The sequence below is a fragment of the Mesoplodon densirostris genome, chromosome 13 (assembly GCF_025265405.1).
Source record: "Mesoplodon densirostris isolate mMesDen1 chromosome 13, mMesDen1 primary haplotype, whole genome shotgun sequence".
NCBI lineage: Eukaryota > Metazoa > Chordata > Mammalia > Artiodactyla > Ziphiidae > Mesoplodon > Mesoplodon densirostris.
The window spans coordinates 29,619,950-29,638,743 of NC_082673.1; the positions used below are offsets into that span (position 1 = coordinate 29,619,950).

Consider the following 18,794-nt stretch of genomic DNA (forward strand, 5'->3'; position numbering starts at 1 on the left):
CAGGGAGGCCCTGAATTTTTGATATTATAAAACTAGTTAGTTTCTTTCCCATCCATCAGTGTCCACCTACCCTCCCACTTTTCTTCACTAGGTGAGGAACTTGCTTCATCTTAAATCACATCCTCTTAACCACTTCAAATTATTTCTACATCTTCATTGACTTTTCCACTCCTTTTTCAGAGAAAGAGAGAAGGTATGCTTTTTAAAAAAATGTCTCTAAAGGATACTTTTTTATTATATGTTTCTGCCCATTCCTCACTCTTGGCACCTTTCAGCGTAGGGTAAAGAATTAAATACATGCCCTCTGGAGTCAGGTTGCCTGGTTTGAATACTGGATCAGCCACTTCCCAGCTGTGTGGTCTTGGACTGGTTACTTAATTTCTCTTTACCTCAGTTTTCTCATGAGTAAAGTGGAGATAATAATCATATCCATTTCAAAGAGTTATTAAGATGATTAAATGAGCTAATATATGTAAAGTAAACTGTGTCTGACACATGGTAAGAGCTACATAACTATTTTTATTATTGTTATTCAAAAAAGCTCACCCAAGTTTTTAACTGTTGAACTTATATGTTGGTCCCTTTTTTCACACATAACAAGCTAGTTAAGGCTTTTGGAGTGGAACACCTTCTTTCCTCTTATTTTCCTTTTGCTTTCTAACCCAGGCATTTAAAAAAATATGTATTTCTAGATTCCCACCTCCCTACCACCCTTGGGGAATCATAATAAGAGAGATTAAATCATCTAGATCTGGGTCTGCCATAAATTTTATCAGTCTTCATCTTCCTGGTTTGAGACTCCCCCCCCGCCCCAGGCAGTGTTTTCTCATCAGACCATCATCTGGTCCAGGCAGTCTGGTTGTCCTGCCTGACTTCCCTCTATTAAGTCTCACATTTATTGTACCTTCTCTTAGACACTCCCCTGAATTTCTTGGATGTTTTCTTTTGAGGCAGTGGCACACACCAGGGGCCTGGAAGGGGACACATTTTACGGGAACTGTGTATAGGTTTTGGGTCATTCTTTTAGAAAAAGAATATAAGATTACAAATACAAAATTGGATATGAAAATTAGTATTTATTTAGAATGAGAAAATAAACTACAACAAATTAATGAAGGTTTAGCAATTCAGGTCCTTTTTCCTCCCTGAAACATCTTTAGGCAATTTATCAGAAATGTGTACATAGAAATTGTCTTTCAGATTACAAAGCTTTCAATTGATTTCAACAATTGAGAAGAGATTTAAGAAAAATATGTTCCTCCATATATATTCTATATGTATTATATGTTTAAAATGACCAATGAAATATACTTTTCCCCATAATAAAAACAGAAAGGTTGAGAATTAAATGACTCAAGGATTGATACTTCTTTATACATGAAACATATGAAGAGTCTTAGTTTTGATACTATACCCCCCCACACACACACACGTACATATGTATATTCATCTTCTTTGGATAGCTGTCCTTCCTCCGGGGTCCTTCCTTTGGACCAGGGTGGGAAGATGGAGGGGAGGTTGCTACTCTCTACCACTTCCCAGGTACCTCTACCATGGGCTCCACTCCAGCTGTTACAACTGCTTCTGTCCCCTATCTGGGTGCATGTGAGCACTTCTCACTGGATTACATATATATATATATATATATATATATATATATATATATATATATATATTTAAATGTATATATGTATACACTTTGTACAAAAGGCAAGACCCACTGTTGTCGTGGCTGCTGCCCATATATGTGTGGTCTCAGTCAGTTGGTGTTTATCTGATATTTCTTCTCCTCAGAATAAAGGCAGTAGATTGGCATATTCTGCGTTTTCTTTTTAAACCATATAAAAGGAAAACTGAATAACAAAGGGAAAATTATGTCACTTTGGATTCCTAAATTCTTGGATATAGGACTTTTTATCTCTTGTAGACTATGTTCCCTGAGAGCAGATTTGTTTTATGTTTTAACTTTATCTACTTATTTATTTTTTAAAATGATTTCCTAATGTATTCTTTTTTAAAAAATTTTATTTGTTTCTTTTCTTTTTTATTTTTGGCTGCGTCGGGTCTTAGTTGTGGCATGCGGGCACTTTGTTGTGGCGTGTGGGTTTCTCTCTAGTTGTGGAGTGTGGATTTTCTCTCTCTAGTTGTGATGCGGGCTCCAGTGTGCATTGGCTCTGTAGTTTGTGGCACGCGGGCTCTCTCGTTGAGGTGCACGAGCTCAGTAGTTGTGGTGTGCGGGCTTAGTTGCCCAGCAGCTTGTGGGATCTTAGTTCCCCGACCAGGGGTCAAACCCTTGTCCCCTGCATTGGAAGGTGGATTCTTTACCACTGGAACACCAGGGAAGTCCCAGGAGATTTGTTTTATCTCATTGCTTTCTACTCTTAGACTTTAGGCATAGAGTTCAATGTTTTGAATTGAATTATGTTCTGATGTTTAGTAGAAATAAATATCTTCTTAATGTTTTAAAAAAACATTACGAATTTTCTACTTGTGTTTATTATGAGGAAAAATACACATTAATAGTTCTTTTTAGTATTGTCTAGATAGCTAATCTTTTTAAAACATATATTTTAAAACAACACAGTAGCTTCTGTTGGTTCGACATTCCAAATTTCTTCCTGGCTATATGCTTTGGAGATAAACTTAAATATTCTTTGAAGATTTCTTTGGTTTGTCAAAGTACTCTGTGACTTGATCAGTCAGCTCTTATGTTCTAAAGTTCAATTTACTTAGTAAAAAATAGAGCAATATGGTTCAAAAGGAATTTTATGTTCTCCTAAGTTTCAAATAGAAAAAAAATGAGGCTACATTTTTATAACTGCTTTTTCCTTTGTGGTCAAGTACTTTTGTAACTTCATATAGAAATCTTTAAACATTTATAAACTTGGAAGTATAAGAGACGAACACAGTTATGATGCATTTGCACTTGTACATTTGTATAAAAATGGTCCTTGTTAAACAATTAGGTTTTTGACTAGGATATAGCAAAAGCTCTATCTTTATTAGTGATTAATATTACCAATATAAGTAGCCACTTATACTCAAATACAGATGTAGTTATGCTGATTGTATATTTTTATACATACAGGGTCTATAACTGATAAATAAGTTTTAGCCCAAAGTTCACTTATAAGTTGATTATATAACATTCAACATTTTCCCATAGACACAATATTGTAGAGTTAGAGGATTGTACAAGAAGAAATCAACTTAGAAATCATCTGGTGGAACTCCTTAATTTATAGATGATTAAATGTGCCCAGTTTCCCCAAAATGTATCTTTAAATTATATACTTTTATGACAGAAAGAGAAAAATGATATTGCTTAAATTATAGTAATTAATTAAAACACAAAAACATTGAGTAATTATTTTTCTCTCATTGCTTCCAATTAAGGTAAATTACATCAAATTAGTAGAGCAGTAAATGTTGGTAGAGACAGGTATGAGGATTTTAAGGAGGCTCCTGGACTTGGCTTATCAGACATGGACATTGTTTGACATAAACATGAAGATATGAAGAAAAAGGTGATTTTTATTTTTAAGGAAAATAAGGTTTGGAAGAGAAAGGGGAGATAAGAGAGCTTTAAAAAGATGGTTTATGTACACATAAAAAATAATTAACTGAGCTGTCCCACAAACATTGCTCTGTCTGGAATGAAGTCAGTGTTTATTTTGAATAGTTTTCATTGGTAGCTACCAGTTGGCACTGTCAATCAGCACAGACTTGTTATCTTTTGTGGTGGCAGATAATGTGGGCAGAGACTGATGGAATCTTACTTTTATTTAATAGATTGTGAAAAAGTTGGAGGCTTGTGATTCAAGGTGTGCCTGTTAATGTTATTTTGCCTAAAGTTCATAGTCTTGTATTCAGTTGTCTAGAGCAGGATCCTCTAACTTAGGCAGTACTGCCCCTAGAGGGCATTTGGAAATGTGTACCCACTTATAGATTCCACAGTGACTAGGAGGTAGCACTGACATTAAGTGGGTAAGGGTTGGGGATTGTAAACAGCCATGTACAGTAAAATCCTGCATATTGCTCCATCCAAAATGCCAATAGCCCTCTGTGGCATTGTGATTTACAATAAGAAGTATATGTTTGGTCTTCGTCCCCATTTCTGGCATAGTGCTCCTAAAACTTTTGGAATTTCCTAACTGATGAGAGTGATAAAGGTATATTTTGTTATGTTAATGAGGTGACTTTTGGACCCCATCTAAGGATCCAAGTTGCCATGAAAACCAACAATGTGATTAGAGGGTTGGAACTTTCAGTCCCACCTCCTGACCTCTGGGTCAATAATTTAATCAATCATGTTTATGTAATGAAGCCTCTATCAAAACCCAGAAGGACTGGGTTCAAAGAGCTTCTGAGTTGGTGAACACATGGAGGTTCTGGGATAGTGATTCCTGGAGAGGGTATGGAAGCTCTGCACCCATTCCCACATAATTTACCCTGTGAATCTCTTTTTTCAGGATGTCCATCTGTATCCTTTATCATATCCTTTTGTAATAAACTGGTAAACATAACTAAATAAACGGTTTTCCTGAATTCTCTGAGCCACTGTAACAAATAAATCAAACCTGAGTAGAGGATTGTTGGAACCTACATTTGCTTTGATAGTTTCCTAATGTTATTTCTTTGATACATTTAGGTTCATGTATTTTACTATCATTTCATTGCTCAAGACTATCCAATGATTATTCACTACATAAAAGATAAAGTCAAATCTACTTAGATAGCAAACAGGCACCTCAAACTTTACAAATCTAGAACATAACTTTTGATTTTTTTCTTTTCACCTATTAACCTTCTCTATCCACATTTTAATAAATGGCAACTGTGCAAATTCAAGGCCAAGCCCCAAATCTTGGTGTCATCAGAGCCTGCTATCTTTCTCTTTTATACCTCGTATCTAACCTGAAAGATATCCTGATAGCTCTACGTTCAAAATATATCTGGAGTCTAACCATTTCTTACCACCCCTGCTAATACCGTCCTGATCCAGAGCACCAGTGCTCTTGCCTGGATTACTGCAGTAGCCTATTGATTGGTTTTCTTGCTCCATCCCTTGCCCTTTTACAGTCTGTAGCTGGCACAGTAGCCAGATGAATCTTGTTAAAATATACACAAGAACATTATTTGCTCAGAATATTCTAATGGTTTCCTTAAGGTAAAAGCTAAGAACTTCACTGTGGCCTGTAAGGTCATCCGTGATCACATCCTACTGCATCTCTGACCACTTCTTCTAGACAAGACTGTCTTGCTTATTTTGCTCTAGCCATAGTTGTCTCCATGCTCTGTTCCTATCACACCATGTATGGTCCTGTCTCAAGGCCTTCACACTTGTACTTTCTATCTGGAATGTTCTTTCTTCAGATGTCTACTCTCCTTTATTCCTTACATCCCTCAGGTCTCTGCATTCTGTGACCAGCCCATATGAAACAGATAATCTTAGTACTTATTATCCCCTGATTTTTGCTTTCATTTCTTAATAGTATGTCTGACATATAGCTACAAATTTATTTTTATTGTTCCTCTATCTACATTGAAAACTTCATGAGGACAAAACTTTTTTTAATTTGCTGATGTATTCCCTGTGATTATAATGGTATCTGACACATTATTGGTGCACATTAAATATTTTTTGAATAAATCTCCTTTATCTGGCATTTGAAGTCTTCTAGAATCTGGGAGAATCAATATATTCGTATTACTATTTGCTGACGTGAATTTTACTCCTGAGTAAATATCTCCTAAACACCCACCCTTATTTACAAATTCCTTTATTCTGAGAAACTTATTAATCTCCCCTATACCAAGTTTAAGTTTATTTATTTTTCAAGGTTCAGATTGTCTCGCAGCAAACTTCATAGTTTTTTATTCCCTATACATCTGTTCCAAAAAGACTTTAAGCTGAGAGTCTGTAAGAATTCACCTTCTAGCTTTTGCTCTGCCACTAAATGTGATTGAGGTTATTGGAATATCAGTTAAACTCTCAGGGCTCACTTTTCTCATTTGCAAAAGGAAAGATATACATTTGATTTGACATAAAAAACTTCTGGTCTTATTACTGTATAAAGCTGAAGCTATATTTTTATCCACACTTTTATCTTAGTGAATGGCAAGATTATCTACCCAGCTGTGCAAGCCAGAAACTGTTAAATTGTAGAATCCCATCTTCCCTCCATATTAGACACACATTGGATAAGTCAGTTATAATCACATTATTTACAAGAGCTTTTATAATGGGATGATTTTTATATCTCCAGCCTTGTCTCCCAGTGACTCTTCCTTTCCTCCCAGCCATGACATGACTGATGATTTCTTGACCATACATGCACCATGTTATTGAGGGCTTTGTACTTTGGCTCATACTGATTTTTCTGTCTGAAATACCATCCTCCCATTCATCCCCACCTACCAATAAATAGGTGAACTAATCTTCATGTTCAACCTGAAATCTCCTTCTCCAAGAAGAGTTGTCTTCTCCATTTCCACTTGACTCTGTTGTTTTCTATCAGAGCACTCCTGATAATTTCTTATGCATTTGTTTAAAGTCTCTTCCCCTCTATTTTAAAATAGGCAGCTCCTTGAAGGCTGTGTTCATTAGATTAGGGTAACTGCCAGTATGATGTAACAATAAAACTAAAAAATGCTGTGGTTTAAGTAAAGGGTTTTTCATCCTTAGTTTGAAAGTGGCTCTCTGCTTGTATGTAGAAGTTCTACAGCATGAAATCATTCAGGGATGTGTGTTGGCCTCATCTTGGTGTTTTGATATCAGCTTGTCATTTTCTTTTCAATACAGGTGAAGAGGCCACTGCCACATCTGGTTTCCACTTCATGGAAAGGAAAAATATGAAGTCAAGGAAAGCAATTTCCTATTTGCCAAAGGAGGCCGAATTTCTAGAATTACTTCTTACATTCTGCTGGCAAGAACTTTCTCTTAGTCTAATTTCAGTTGAAAGGAGGCTGGGAAATGTAGTCTTTAGCTGGGCAACCATGTGTTTGGGAAGAAGTGAAGAGTGAATTTGGGTGGGGTCAACTAGTAGTCTGTCAACCCAAACAGAAATCCTATCTTATTAGTCTTTCTATTACTAGAGACTAGAATACCCTAGGGGTTCCATAAATGTTTTCAATTAATAAAATAATAAATATTTTATAATTCTTTTTTCTGTTTTGTACCTCCTTATTTCTCTATGAAGCATTCGGGAATATCTAAAGATATATTTTCAAGTTTATTCATTTCTAATCTCTCATTCACTGAGTTTTTTTATTTTTAATTTTTATTGAAGTATAGTTGCTTTAAAATGTTATGTTAGTTTCTGCTGTACAGCCAGTGAATCAGCTATATGTATACATATATCCCCTCTTTTTTTGGTTTTCCTTCCCATTTAGATCACCACAGAACATTGAGTAGAGTTTCCTGTGCTATACAGTAGGTTCTTATTAGTTATCTATTTTATACATAGTAGTGATTATATATCAAGCCCAATCTCCCAGTTCATTTCACCCCCCTTCCCCCTTGGTATCCATACATTTGTTCTCTAGGTCTGTGTCTCTATTTCTGCTTCAGTCCTGGACTTTTTTTTGCTGGAACTTTTTTGATTATAAAGTCAGTCTCACAGCTAATAGTTGATCTGTTCAGATTGTCTGTTTCTTCCTGATTAAGTCTTGGAAGATTGTATGTTTCTAGAAATTTATCCAATTCTTCCAGGTTGTCCAATTTGTTGGCATATAACTGTTCATAATATTCTCTTATGATTTTCATACCTGTGTGATATTTGTTGTGATTTCTCCTCTTCATTTCTTATTTTGATTTTTTTCTCTTCTTGACCAGCCTGGCTAAATGCTTGTCAATTTTGTTTACCTTAAAAAATAGCTCTTAGTTTCATTTATCTTTTTTATTTATTTATTTATTTTTTAGTTTCCACTTTATTTCCTCTCTGATCCCTAATTATGAGATATCTTGGTGTGAGTTTGCTAGGGTTCATCTTGTTTGGGACCCTCTATGCTTCTGGTATCTGGATACCTGTTTCTTTCTTCAGGTTTTGGAAGTTTTCAGCCATTAATTTCTCAAATACATTTTTGATCTCCATCTCTCTTTCTCATCTCCTTCTGGGACCCCTAGAAAGCAAATATTGGTATGCTTAATGTTATCACAGAGATCTCTTAAATTGTTTTCATTAAAAAAAATGTTTTTGCTCTTCTTATTGGATGAGTTCCATTATTCTATTTACGGATCATTTATATGTTCTTCTGTATAACTTGGTCTGCTATTCAGCCCTTCCAGTGTATTTTTTAATTTCAGCTATTGAATTCTTTATTTCTGATAGGGTCTTTTTTATATTTTCTAGTTTCTTGTTAACATTTTCACTGGGTACATGTATTTTTTCCCCCCTAATTCAGCTACCATTTTTATTACCAATGCTTTGAATTCTTTGCTGGTGAATTGTTTACTTCTGTTTCATTATTTATTTATTCAAGAGTTTTCTCTTGCTCTTTCAATTGAGACCAGTTCCTCTGCCTTTTCATTTGCTTAACTTTCTCTGTCTCTATATATTTAGGTGAAATGGTTACCTATTGTTGTCTTGAAGGTTTGTTGTTGTGTGGAAACACTCCTATACAGACTGCATGTACCCAGTGCCTTTGGTAGGCGAGCTGTATTTACATGGATGCAATTCACAGTTTTCCTTAGCATGTGCTAGTAGCTATTACTTTGGTAGGGGGTGGGGTTGGAGATGGAGGCACTAGAGCTGCAGTGGGTTGTGAGGTGGAACATCCTGTCTGCTCAGTTGCCATCATCACCCAATTGAGGTGGCATCTGATCCCAAGTTGCTGGAACAGAAGCCTTGTGGGTCACGCTCCAGCTGTCTCTGTTCCATTTAAGTATGTGTTTTCCCCTCTGTCTGCATTGGGCCCCTTGACCCAGAGGAGGTAGTGTTGAAGCAGGAGATGCTTGTGTTGGCCTCAGACAGAAGTTCGAGCTGTCTCTGATGTGCTGCCTATGCAGGCACCTGCAATTGTTTCCCTTGCTACACTCAGATGCAGCCTCGGTTGCAAGTCCCCTTTGTCTCTCACAGCCAATCACTGCCCCCAGCCTCAACCCCCACCCTGTTGTGGACCCATAGCACAGGCCAAGCAGGGCCCATGTAGGTTCTCAGTATATACTGGGAGGTGAGCTGTGAGCCACTGTCAGAGATCTGGGCTGCATCTAATGCACTGTTTAGTAAGCACCAACAATGGTCACTGCCACCCCACCTAGGCTCTTCTTCAGTACCAGGTTACCTCTGTCTCCTATGGTCAGATCTTTCCCTACTTGTGCCCTCTCCAGATCCAGTGCCACATTGTGACATGAAGTGAACAGGGCCGAGTGTTTTCTCGACTAGGGCTGGGGTGCACGCCAACGTGTTCTTCCTCATGAGTGGAGTCCAGGCTTCCCACAGCCCTCCCTTTCATCCCAGCAGTCCTCCAACTAGCCAAGAGGGCTCATATCTCCCATGTAGGACCTCTGGACTGAGTTGCCCAGTCTGTGGCTCTCACTCCCCAGGGTGGTGTCTCCTGTGTTATCTCCTTTTTCCTCTGAGTCCTCTCCCAGGGGCACAGTCCTGACCTGATCACTTTTTTTCGCTTCCTACATGATTATGTGTGTATCTTATAGCCTTGGTTGTACAGGATTCCTTCTGTCAGTTTCTAGTTTTCAGTGAGGATTGTTCTTCATATAGTTGTATTTTTGATGTGTTTGAATAGGGAGGTAAGCTCCACATCTTCTTACTCCACAATCTTGATTGATTTCCTCAAGCTATAGGTTTTGCATGTACTTCTTCATCTGCTTGAAGAAGGAGGTTTTTCCTTGTAGGTAAATTTCCTTGCAGATATACTTCAGTGAAGTGGCAAATTTTGTTCATAGACAGTGTTTACTCATAGCATGGGAAATTATGAAAGTATCTTCTGGACCATATTCAAATTGTCAAATAGTTATTTGGATCCATGATCTACTCTCCAACCCTCCTATAATTCTAAATCTTTCTTTGTCCTTAGCTTTCTAATTACATTTATTTCATGTTTCTTTGAATCTACTTCTCTTATCCACATTTAGGGTCATTCATTTACAAATTTCACATGGTTTTAAACAAAATGTATTCCTACTAAACACATAGGACTATATGTTTCTGTTTTGACAAGAGACTCAGAAATAGGAGTAGACTGCCAAATTACATTTGGTGTTATAGGACATACATCAGAGTATTATAGGGCAGTTAGGGCCTCATTCTGAAAATTAGTTCTAGCATTTGACTTTTCCATTTCAACCGTTCACCTCTTTCACTTCTTGGGCACATTAATTTGGAGACATAAATTATAAACACCAGGTACATATATACTAGCCACCACATCTTGAAAATTCTCAAGGGTTAGATAAAGCAGACATCCAAGTCATACACATAGGAAAGGACAAGAGTGAAGGTTTTAGCATTTTGGTATAGGCTTCTTAGCCACTCCAAAGATGATTTATCTAGATTACAGATTGGATTAAAGTTCCAAGTCTTGTAGCATGGGCTCCATGTAGAAAATTTTTTAAAATCACACTTTTGTACTTCTTTGAGCCTCAGTTTCTTTTATCTACAAAATGGAGATGATAGGAGTATTAACTAATATATTTGTGTAAGCATTAAATGATCTGATACATGTAAACTGCCTAGAATAATGACTGGCACATAGTACGAACTAACATGTTTTATTATTTACAGAGGTGGTATATCCAAAAAGTTAAGAGGATGTGTTCAGAAGTCAATTCAGTTTTCATATGTCCTCTTTGTTCTGCATTTCCTAGTAACATGGATTAAGCAAATTATTGTTTGTAGTTTATTTATGTGTAAAATGGGAATTAAAAAATATCAGCCTCTTCAGGTTATATAACTATACAATGAGACAAAAATAATGTAAAGACCTTAGCACAACATTTGTCATATAAGAAGTACTAGATGTATAACAGGTAGACCTGTAAAACAGATGATTGTAAAATGTGAGTTCCATATAGAAAAAAAAAAATGAAAGGAGAAAGATCTTGAGAAATCTTCCAGTATTTCAGTGGTTAGAGTTAAAAAAATAGCAGATCCTTGGTCTACTCTATAGTGTGAGATAGTAGGAATGAACATTTCTAATGTCATATTAAATCACATTCACCTTGCATTATTTGAATCAATTAAGTTAAATTAAATTAAATAGGGTTCTTAAAGTATATAGAATTCGTTTGTGTAAAGAATTAACATGGTGTTTTATGAACTCTGGCCAAGAGAAAAAGCTGTTATAAATATCTTAAGGTGTTATAATTTACATTGACAATGAAATAAGAAAAGCCTTCTCTTGAGGATTTTTATATTCATTGCCATGAGGCAAATACTAACTAAGTTTTAAGCATGATTATTTTTGATAATTATTGATATAAGCTGTCAAGATGAATGTTCAACATTTTAAGAAGCTGACCAGGTTTTCATGGTGGTTGTCAATTGATAATTAAACAGGGCAGATTTTCCAGAAACAAATGTCATTACCTGACACTGAATGTCAATTTTCTATATTCCAGTGGATCTTGTTATTTACATTTTTAAATATTTTAAGTGTATTGAAGCCTAACTGCAAATAAGAATCACTGGGAGGATGATAGTTAAAATAGAGAAGCCCACCCAGACTCAACCTTTGGAGCTCTTGCTTCATCAGGAAAAGGATCAGAAATCTGTACTTATAAAAAACATCCCAGATGATTCCATTGATCTGGATTTGGGAAACGCTGAACTTTTGGTCTAAGATATTTTTATTCTGATCCTAAAATAGCACATGAGACTCATAAGTCATTGCAAAGAGTCAGATAAATATACTTTTCAATAATGTATATGTAAACTCTATGTGAATAATTTTGGGGGAATTTTAATTATGTGGTATATTTTATACAAGAGCTTTAATAAATTACAGAAATAAAAATTTTAAGAAGACTCAAGTTAAAAATTAAATTATTAACAATTGACATTGTCCTGAATTTGATATTCTTAAAATATTTCTCACTGAAACACACTATAGACAATTTTTATAGTTGATATTTTTAAAGCATAAAATGTTTATGTTTCATATTTTTGTCATTTTCTTTTTAGACTAAATAGTATAGAATTAAGTTGTATATATTGAGTTAAAAATCTTTGCCTCAGAAGCTATTTTCTTATGACGCTTATAATGCAATTTCTCTCTCTCTCTGTCTCTTTCTCTTGTCTCTCTGTGTCTGTCTTTCAAGCCAGACTAACATCCTATCAGCACACAATATATTTATGAAGGAATATCCTAAAATATTCTGGCAGAAAAAAACCAGAGAGCCTAACTTTTCAAGAGGAAAGAAAAAGGAAATGATGTTTTCTTTTGAAAGCAAGGTTGTATGTGTGTGCATGTGTGTGTGCACTCACACACATGTGTGCATGAAGAACAAGTGGAACTCAAATACTGAAAGTGTTTGGTGACTTCCCAGTACTGCATGCTAAGGATCAGCCAAGGAACTACAAATCTACAGTAATCAAGACAGTATAGTACTGACACAAAAACAGAAATATAGATCAGTGGAATGGGATAGAAAGCACAGAGATAGACCCACACACATATGGTCACCTTATCTTTGATAAAGGTGGCAAGAATATACAATGGAGAAAAGACAGACTCTTCAATAATTGATGCTGGGAAAACTGGACAGCTACATGTGAGAGAATGAAGTTAGAACACTCCCTAACACCATACACAAAAATAAGCTCAAAATGGATTAAAGACCTAAATGTAAGGTCAGAAACTATCAAATTCTTAGAGGAAAACATAGGCAGAACACTCTATGACATTAATCACAGCAAGATCCGTTTTAACCCACCTCCTAGAGAAAAGGAAATAAAAACAAAAATAAACAAATGGGACCTAATGAAACTTAAAAGGTTTTGCACTACAAAGGAAGCCATAAACAAGACAAAAAGACAACCCTCAGAATGGGAGAAAATATTTGCAAATCAAGCAACTGACAAAAGATTAATCTCAAAGATTTACAAGCAACTCATGAGGCTCAATATCAAAAAAAAACCCAAACAACCCAATCCAAAAATGGGCAGAAGACCTAAATAGACATTTCTCCAAAGAAATTATACAGACTGCCAACAAACACATGAAAGAATGCTCAACATCATTAATCATTAGAGAAATGCAATCAAAACTACAATGAGATATCATCTCACACCAGTCAGAATGGCCATCATAAAAAAAAACACAAACAATAAATGCTGTAGAGGGTATGGAGAAAAGGGAGCCCTCTTGCACTGTTGGTGGGAATGTAAATTGATACAGCCACTGTGGGGAACAATATGGAGGTTCCTTAAAAAAACTAAAAATAGAATTACCATATGACCCAGCAATCCCACTACTGGGTATATACCCGGAGAAAACCATAATACAAAAAGAGACATGTACTAAAATGTTCATTGCAGCTCTATTCACAATAGCCCGGAGATGGAAACAACCTAAGTGTCCATCATCGGATGAATGGATAAAGAAGATGTGGCACATATATACAATGGAATATTACTCAGCCATAAAAAGAAATGAAACTGAGCTATTTGTAATGAGGTGGATAGACCTAGAGTCTGTCATACAGAGTGAAGTAAGTCAGAAAGAGAAAGACAAATACCGTAGGCTAACACATATATATGGAATTAAAAAAAAAGTCATGAAGAACCTAGGGGTAAAACAGGAATAAAGACACAGATCTACTTGAGAATGGACTTGAGGATATGGGGAGGGGGAAGGGTAAGCTGTGACAAAGCGAAAGAGAGGCATGGACATATATACAGTACCAAACATAAGGTAGGCAGATAGTGGGAAGCAGCCGCATAACACAGGGAGATCAGCTCGTTGCTTTGTGACCGCCTGGAGGGGTGGGATAGGGAGGGTGGGAGGGAGGGAGACGCAAGAGGGAAGGAATATGGGAACAGATGTATATGTATGACTGATTCACTTTGTTATAAAGCAGAAACTAATTAAAAAATAAAAATAAAAAATAAAAAAAGAGTCATGTAACAAAATGGTCATTACAGCTCTATTTACAATAACCAGGACATGGAAGCAACCTAAGTGTCCATCAGCAGATGAATGGATAAAGAATATATGGCATATATACACAATGGAATATTACTCAGCTATGAAAAGAAACGAAACTGAGTTATTTGTAGTGAGGTGGAGGGACCTAGAGTCTGTCATACAGAGTGAAGTAAGTCAGAAAGAGAAAAACAAATACAGTATGCTAACACATATATATGGAATCTAAAAAAAAAAAAAAAAGGTCATGAAGAACCTGGGGCAAGACAGGAATAAAGATGTAGACCTACTAGAGAATGGACTTGAGGACATGGTGAGGGGGAAGGGTAAGCTGTGACAAAGTGAGACAGTGGCATGGACATATGTACACTATCAAATGTAAAGTAGATAGCTAGTGGGTAGCAGCCAAATAGCACAGGGAGATCAGCTCAGTGCTTTGTGACCACCTAGAGAGGTAGGATAGGGAGAGTGGGAGAGAAGGAGATATAAGAGGGAAGAGATATGGGGACATATGTATATGTATAACTGATTCACTTTGTTATAAAACAGAAAGGAACACACCATTGTAAAGCAATTATCCTCCAATAAAGATGTTAAAAAAAAAAAAAAAGGATCAGCCAAGGAAATAGAGATTGGTAGGGAAGGTTCAATTCATACAATCATTTTGGAGGCATTTTAATTATGTGGTATGGTAACTGGTACTAATAAATATATGTAGCTCTCTGAGTTTTTTCACTAAGGTAAATAAACAACTAGCCCTATATAATAAACATAATAAGATAAAATACTATTAGGAGTGAAAAAATAACATAATAAATGATGCAGAGTATACTAAGAAAATTATAAATTATGATAGAATATATATCTTACAAATAATCTAGATATTGTTGGTTCATTTTCTAAAAAATATGTACTACTGTATTTATTCAAGAAGATAAAAATAAAAAATAACTATGCATAAATAGAAGTTGTAAAAAGTACTCTTCAAAAATATTTTTTGAAGCTAAAAAAACAAAAGAAAAAATTAAAAACCCATAGTCCAAGTGATATCACTATGTTTTATATAAAGAAAAGGTATTTTCTCTGCAACTTAGTGTTCTTGGAATATAGAAAATGAAAAGTACGTTGTATATTTGCCATGCCTGTATAATTCTGATGTAAAAATTTAACAAGAATAACATAAACAAGAAATAAGAATTTTAGTTATGAGTATATAGGCATACGTACAAAATAAAATATTAGCAAATGAAATAATTCAGTAGTCTATTAGCAGATTTGTACATTATGGTTAAGTTGGCTTCATCTCATAAATACAAACTAGGTTCATTAGAAAAGCTATTATTAAATTTTTATAATATTAGTAGCTCAAGGAGAAACTATATGATGATATCTACATATGATGAAAAGGCTTTTCATATAATTCAGTATCCATGTCTCATAGTAAAAGCAAAATCATGCAGGTAAAAACGTAATGTGTGCAGTCATGTGACTTTTAAGAAATATAAAACATTTATATTTTTTCAGCCAGAAAAATACCTCTGCTCTAAAGTAGCAATAAAAATATCTTAAACTGAATTAAAATAAAATTACATAAAATATATCAAGAAATTGTAGATTTCCTCTAATCTTAGCTTACACTTGTCCCTCATGTAATGTGATAAACCCATATATCCCCAGGTGGTGGGAATAGAGCTGCAGTAATTCAGAGAAGTGTTTGGCCGAATAAAATCGATGAGGAAACATGAATCTTGGTAGACACTAAATGACTGCTCTATTAAAATTATTCTTCAACAACTTTTACCTCTTATCATTGTCATATTCAACACTCTATAATTCATTTAACTCAAATGTCATGTGACAGATACAATAGTGAGACTGAAGTATGGCACCTGCCTGGCTGTGGGCAGCTGGCGAGAATGCCTGATACCAGTAATTTGCTAAATATTGAAGTAAGACAGTAGTGTGCAAGGAGAATAGAAGAAATGCTTCATACACCATTAATACCCTGAGAAAACCATAATTAAAAAAGAGTCATGTACCAAAATGTTCATTGCAACTCTATTTACAATAACCAGGACATGGAAGCAACCTAAGTGTCCATTCATCAACAGATGAATGGATAAAGAAGATGTGGCACATATATACAATGGAATATTACTCAGCCATAAAAGGAAACGAAATTGAGTTATTTGTAGTGAGGTGGATGGACCTAGAGTCTGTCATACAGAGTGAAGTAAGTCAGAAAGAGAAAAACAAATATCACATGCTAACACATATATATGGAATCTAAGGGGAAAAAAAGGGTCATGAAGAACCTAGGGGTAAGTCAGGAATAAAGACACAGATCTCCTAGAGAATGGACTTGAAGATATGGGAAGGGGGAAGGGTAAGATGTGACAAAGTGAGAGAGTGGCATGGACATATATACACTATCAAATGTAAAATAGATAGCTAGTGGAAAGCAGCCGCATAGCACAGGGAGATCAGCTCGGTGCTTTGTGACCACCTAGAAGGGTGAGATAGGGAGGGTGGGAGGGTGGGAGGCGCAAGAAGGAAGAGATATGGGAACATATGTATATGTATAACTGATTCACTTTGTTATAAAGCAGAAACTAACACACCATTGTAAAGCAATTATACTCCAATAAAGATGTTAAAAAAAAAAAAAACACTTGGAGCAATGCTACACTAATGAAAATAAATGAAAGACCTGGCTGAGACATAGGAAAACATTTCTACATGAGCAAAAAATTTGAGTAAATGACTAGAATGAGACCAAGGACTGCTTGGAACTGTGATCATTACCTAAAATTTATTTTTTTGGTGGATCATCTAGACAGAAGGTGAACTTTTGGTATATTCACAGATACAGGAAACCAAATAGACACATTGTTTTAAAAAGAACACTGAATTTTGAACCAGAAGACTTGGATTTGAGTTTTTATTTCACCCAATAGAAGCAACATGACTTTGGAATTGTCTCTGAACATTGACTGCACTCAGTTTTTACTCAGAAAAAGAGGATAACATTATCCTACTTGAGAGTTATGAACTTAAAGAGCTTTTTAATTGTACTGTTTCACTGGTATCATGGACTATAGATGGCAATGTTATAGATTTATGCCATCTCTCAAGAAGTTCTGCCTTTTTATTTAAACAGGTTAAGCAACAATCAACACCATCACAAATTGATAAAAAATCATTGCATTGCTTGTTTCAAAAGTGTTTTTAAACAACAAGAAAATAAGTAGACTTTTAATCAATGCATTTTTACATCAGTTTATTTCCAGAGGAAAAGAAGTTTAAGGAAATGACAATAACTGAAGAAATAAATAATATGAATCCACAGAATTGTGGAAACCTATGTTAAAGATACATTTATTAAAGGTGTAGTTTTTTAGGGGGATAGGAATTCAAAGATTTTCAAGGAAGCCTGTATTCTTATTAATACCTTACTTGACTTTTATAAACATTCCTATTTAATGTTACAGATACTTTAGGGAGACATATGTAAGGAAGATAATATTTTGTATTATCTTTTGATATATTCTCCTAATAATATGACCATTTCCCTTCCTGAACTCCATGCACCATCATGGTTTCAGAGAGAAGAGAAGGGTAAATACTACTTTGAGAAGCAGGAAGATATAAAATGTAGGCACTTGGGGGAAAGTAGTGATATAGAAACAGAGGAAGTTAGCTAAGCTCGAGAACTGTTGATCTTCATCCACTCCCATCCTTGGTATGAACCTCTCCATGGGGATATGAGGGTTGAAGAAACATCCAGATAGCTACTGAAGAAACTGCATCCTCTAGGGCAGTGATAAACAACTTGTACTGCACATTAGAGCCACCCAGAGAGTTTTTACAAAATACTGGTGCGTGGTCTCATTCCAACCCAGACTATTTAAATTGGAATCCCTGACTTGGGGCCAAAGCCTAAGTATTTATTTAAACAAATAGTCCTAGATGATGCTTGAAAATTATTGTTACAGTAAGACCTAAATTTGGCTTATTCAACATGAAATGAGAATAATAGCACAGCATTGGTGGAGAAAATGCTGAGAGATAACCTGGAGCTAATGCCATTGGTTCCATTCGGCCTGTGTCTAGCATGTATGAGGTCCAGAAATTCCTGTGAACACTGGTGAGGAGACAGTGAAATGCTGATAGGACTGAAGGGTTGTAGGATCCTGGAGAGGGGAAGAGCTGGCTGCTGAGGTAGAAATCTGGATGCCCAAGGAAAAGGTAGTCAGCAAGAGCAAATGACATTGCCAAAAAATACAGTCTTTCCTCAACAGATGCCAATCTAGGGGCCTGCATAAACCTGCAGCCACTCTTCAACAGGAACATGATGATGATCAGCTGGCAGCTCATAGGGAAGAGGAGCTTCTCCCTCCAACAGTGGTCATATTAGCAACCCCAACCTCTCCCAACATACACCCATACCCAGTTCAGAAAGGAAATGGACTGGGCAGAAAATGGGCATGACTGAGCCTTTATTTACTTGACAAAAAAACAAAGTTATTTTAATCAAACTGTTTCAAATCAATGGGACAGACACCATATGATGGCATTGGGGGAAGAAAATCTGCGAGCTTATGGGAAAGTCTTAGGTTCTTTATAAAATATAAACAAGTTTTCTTCTTTGTACATGGTAGGGTTTAAATAAAATTAAATCCCACTAA

At 35.7% G+C, this 18,794-nt stretch overlaps 1 protein-coding gene across 1 annotated transcript in view; it reads left to right on the forward strand.

Moving 5' to 3' along the window:
• Positions 1–18,794, forward strand: part of CNBD1 (cyclic nucleotide binding domain containing 1) — a 329,575-nt gene that overhangs the window by 23,842 nt on the left and 286,939 nt on the right. The window contains 2 exon segments of the mRNA XM_060115720.1: positions 11,108–11,117; positions 12,285–12,394. Coding sequence (XP_059971703.1) covers positions 11,108–11,117; positions 12,285–12,394 — 120 coding nt within the window.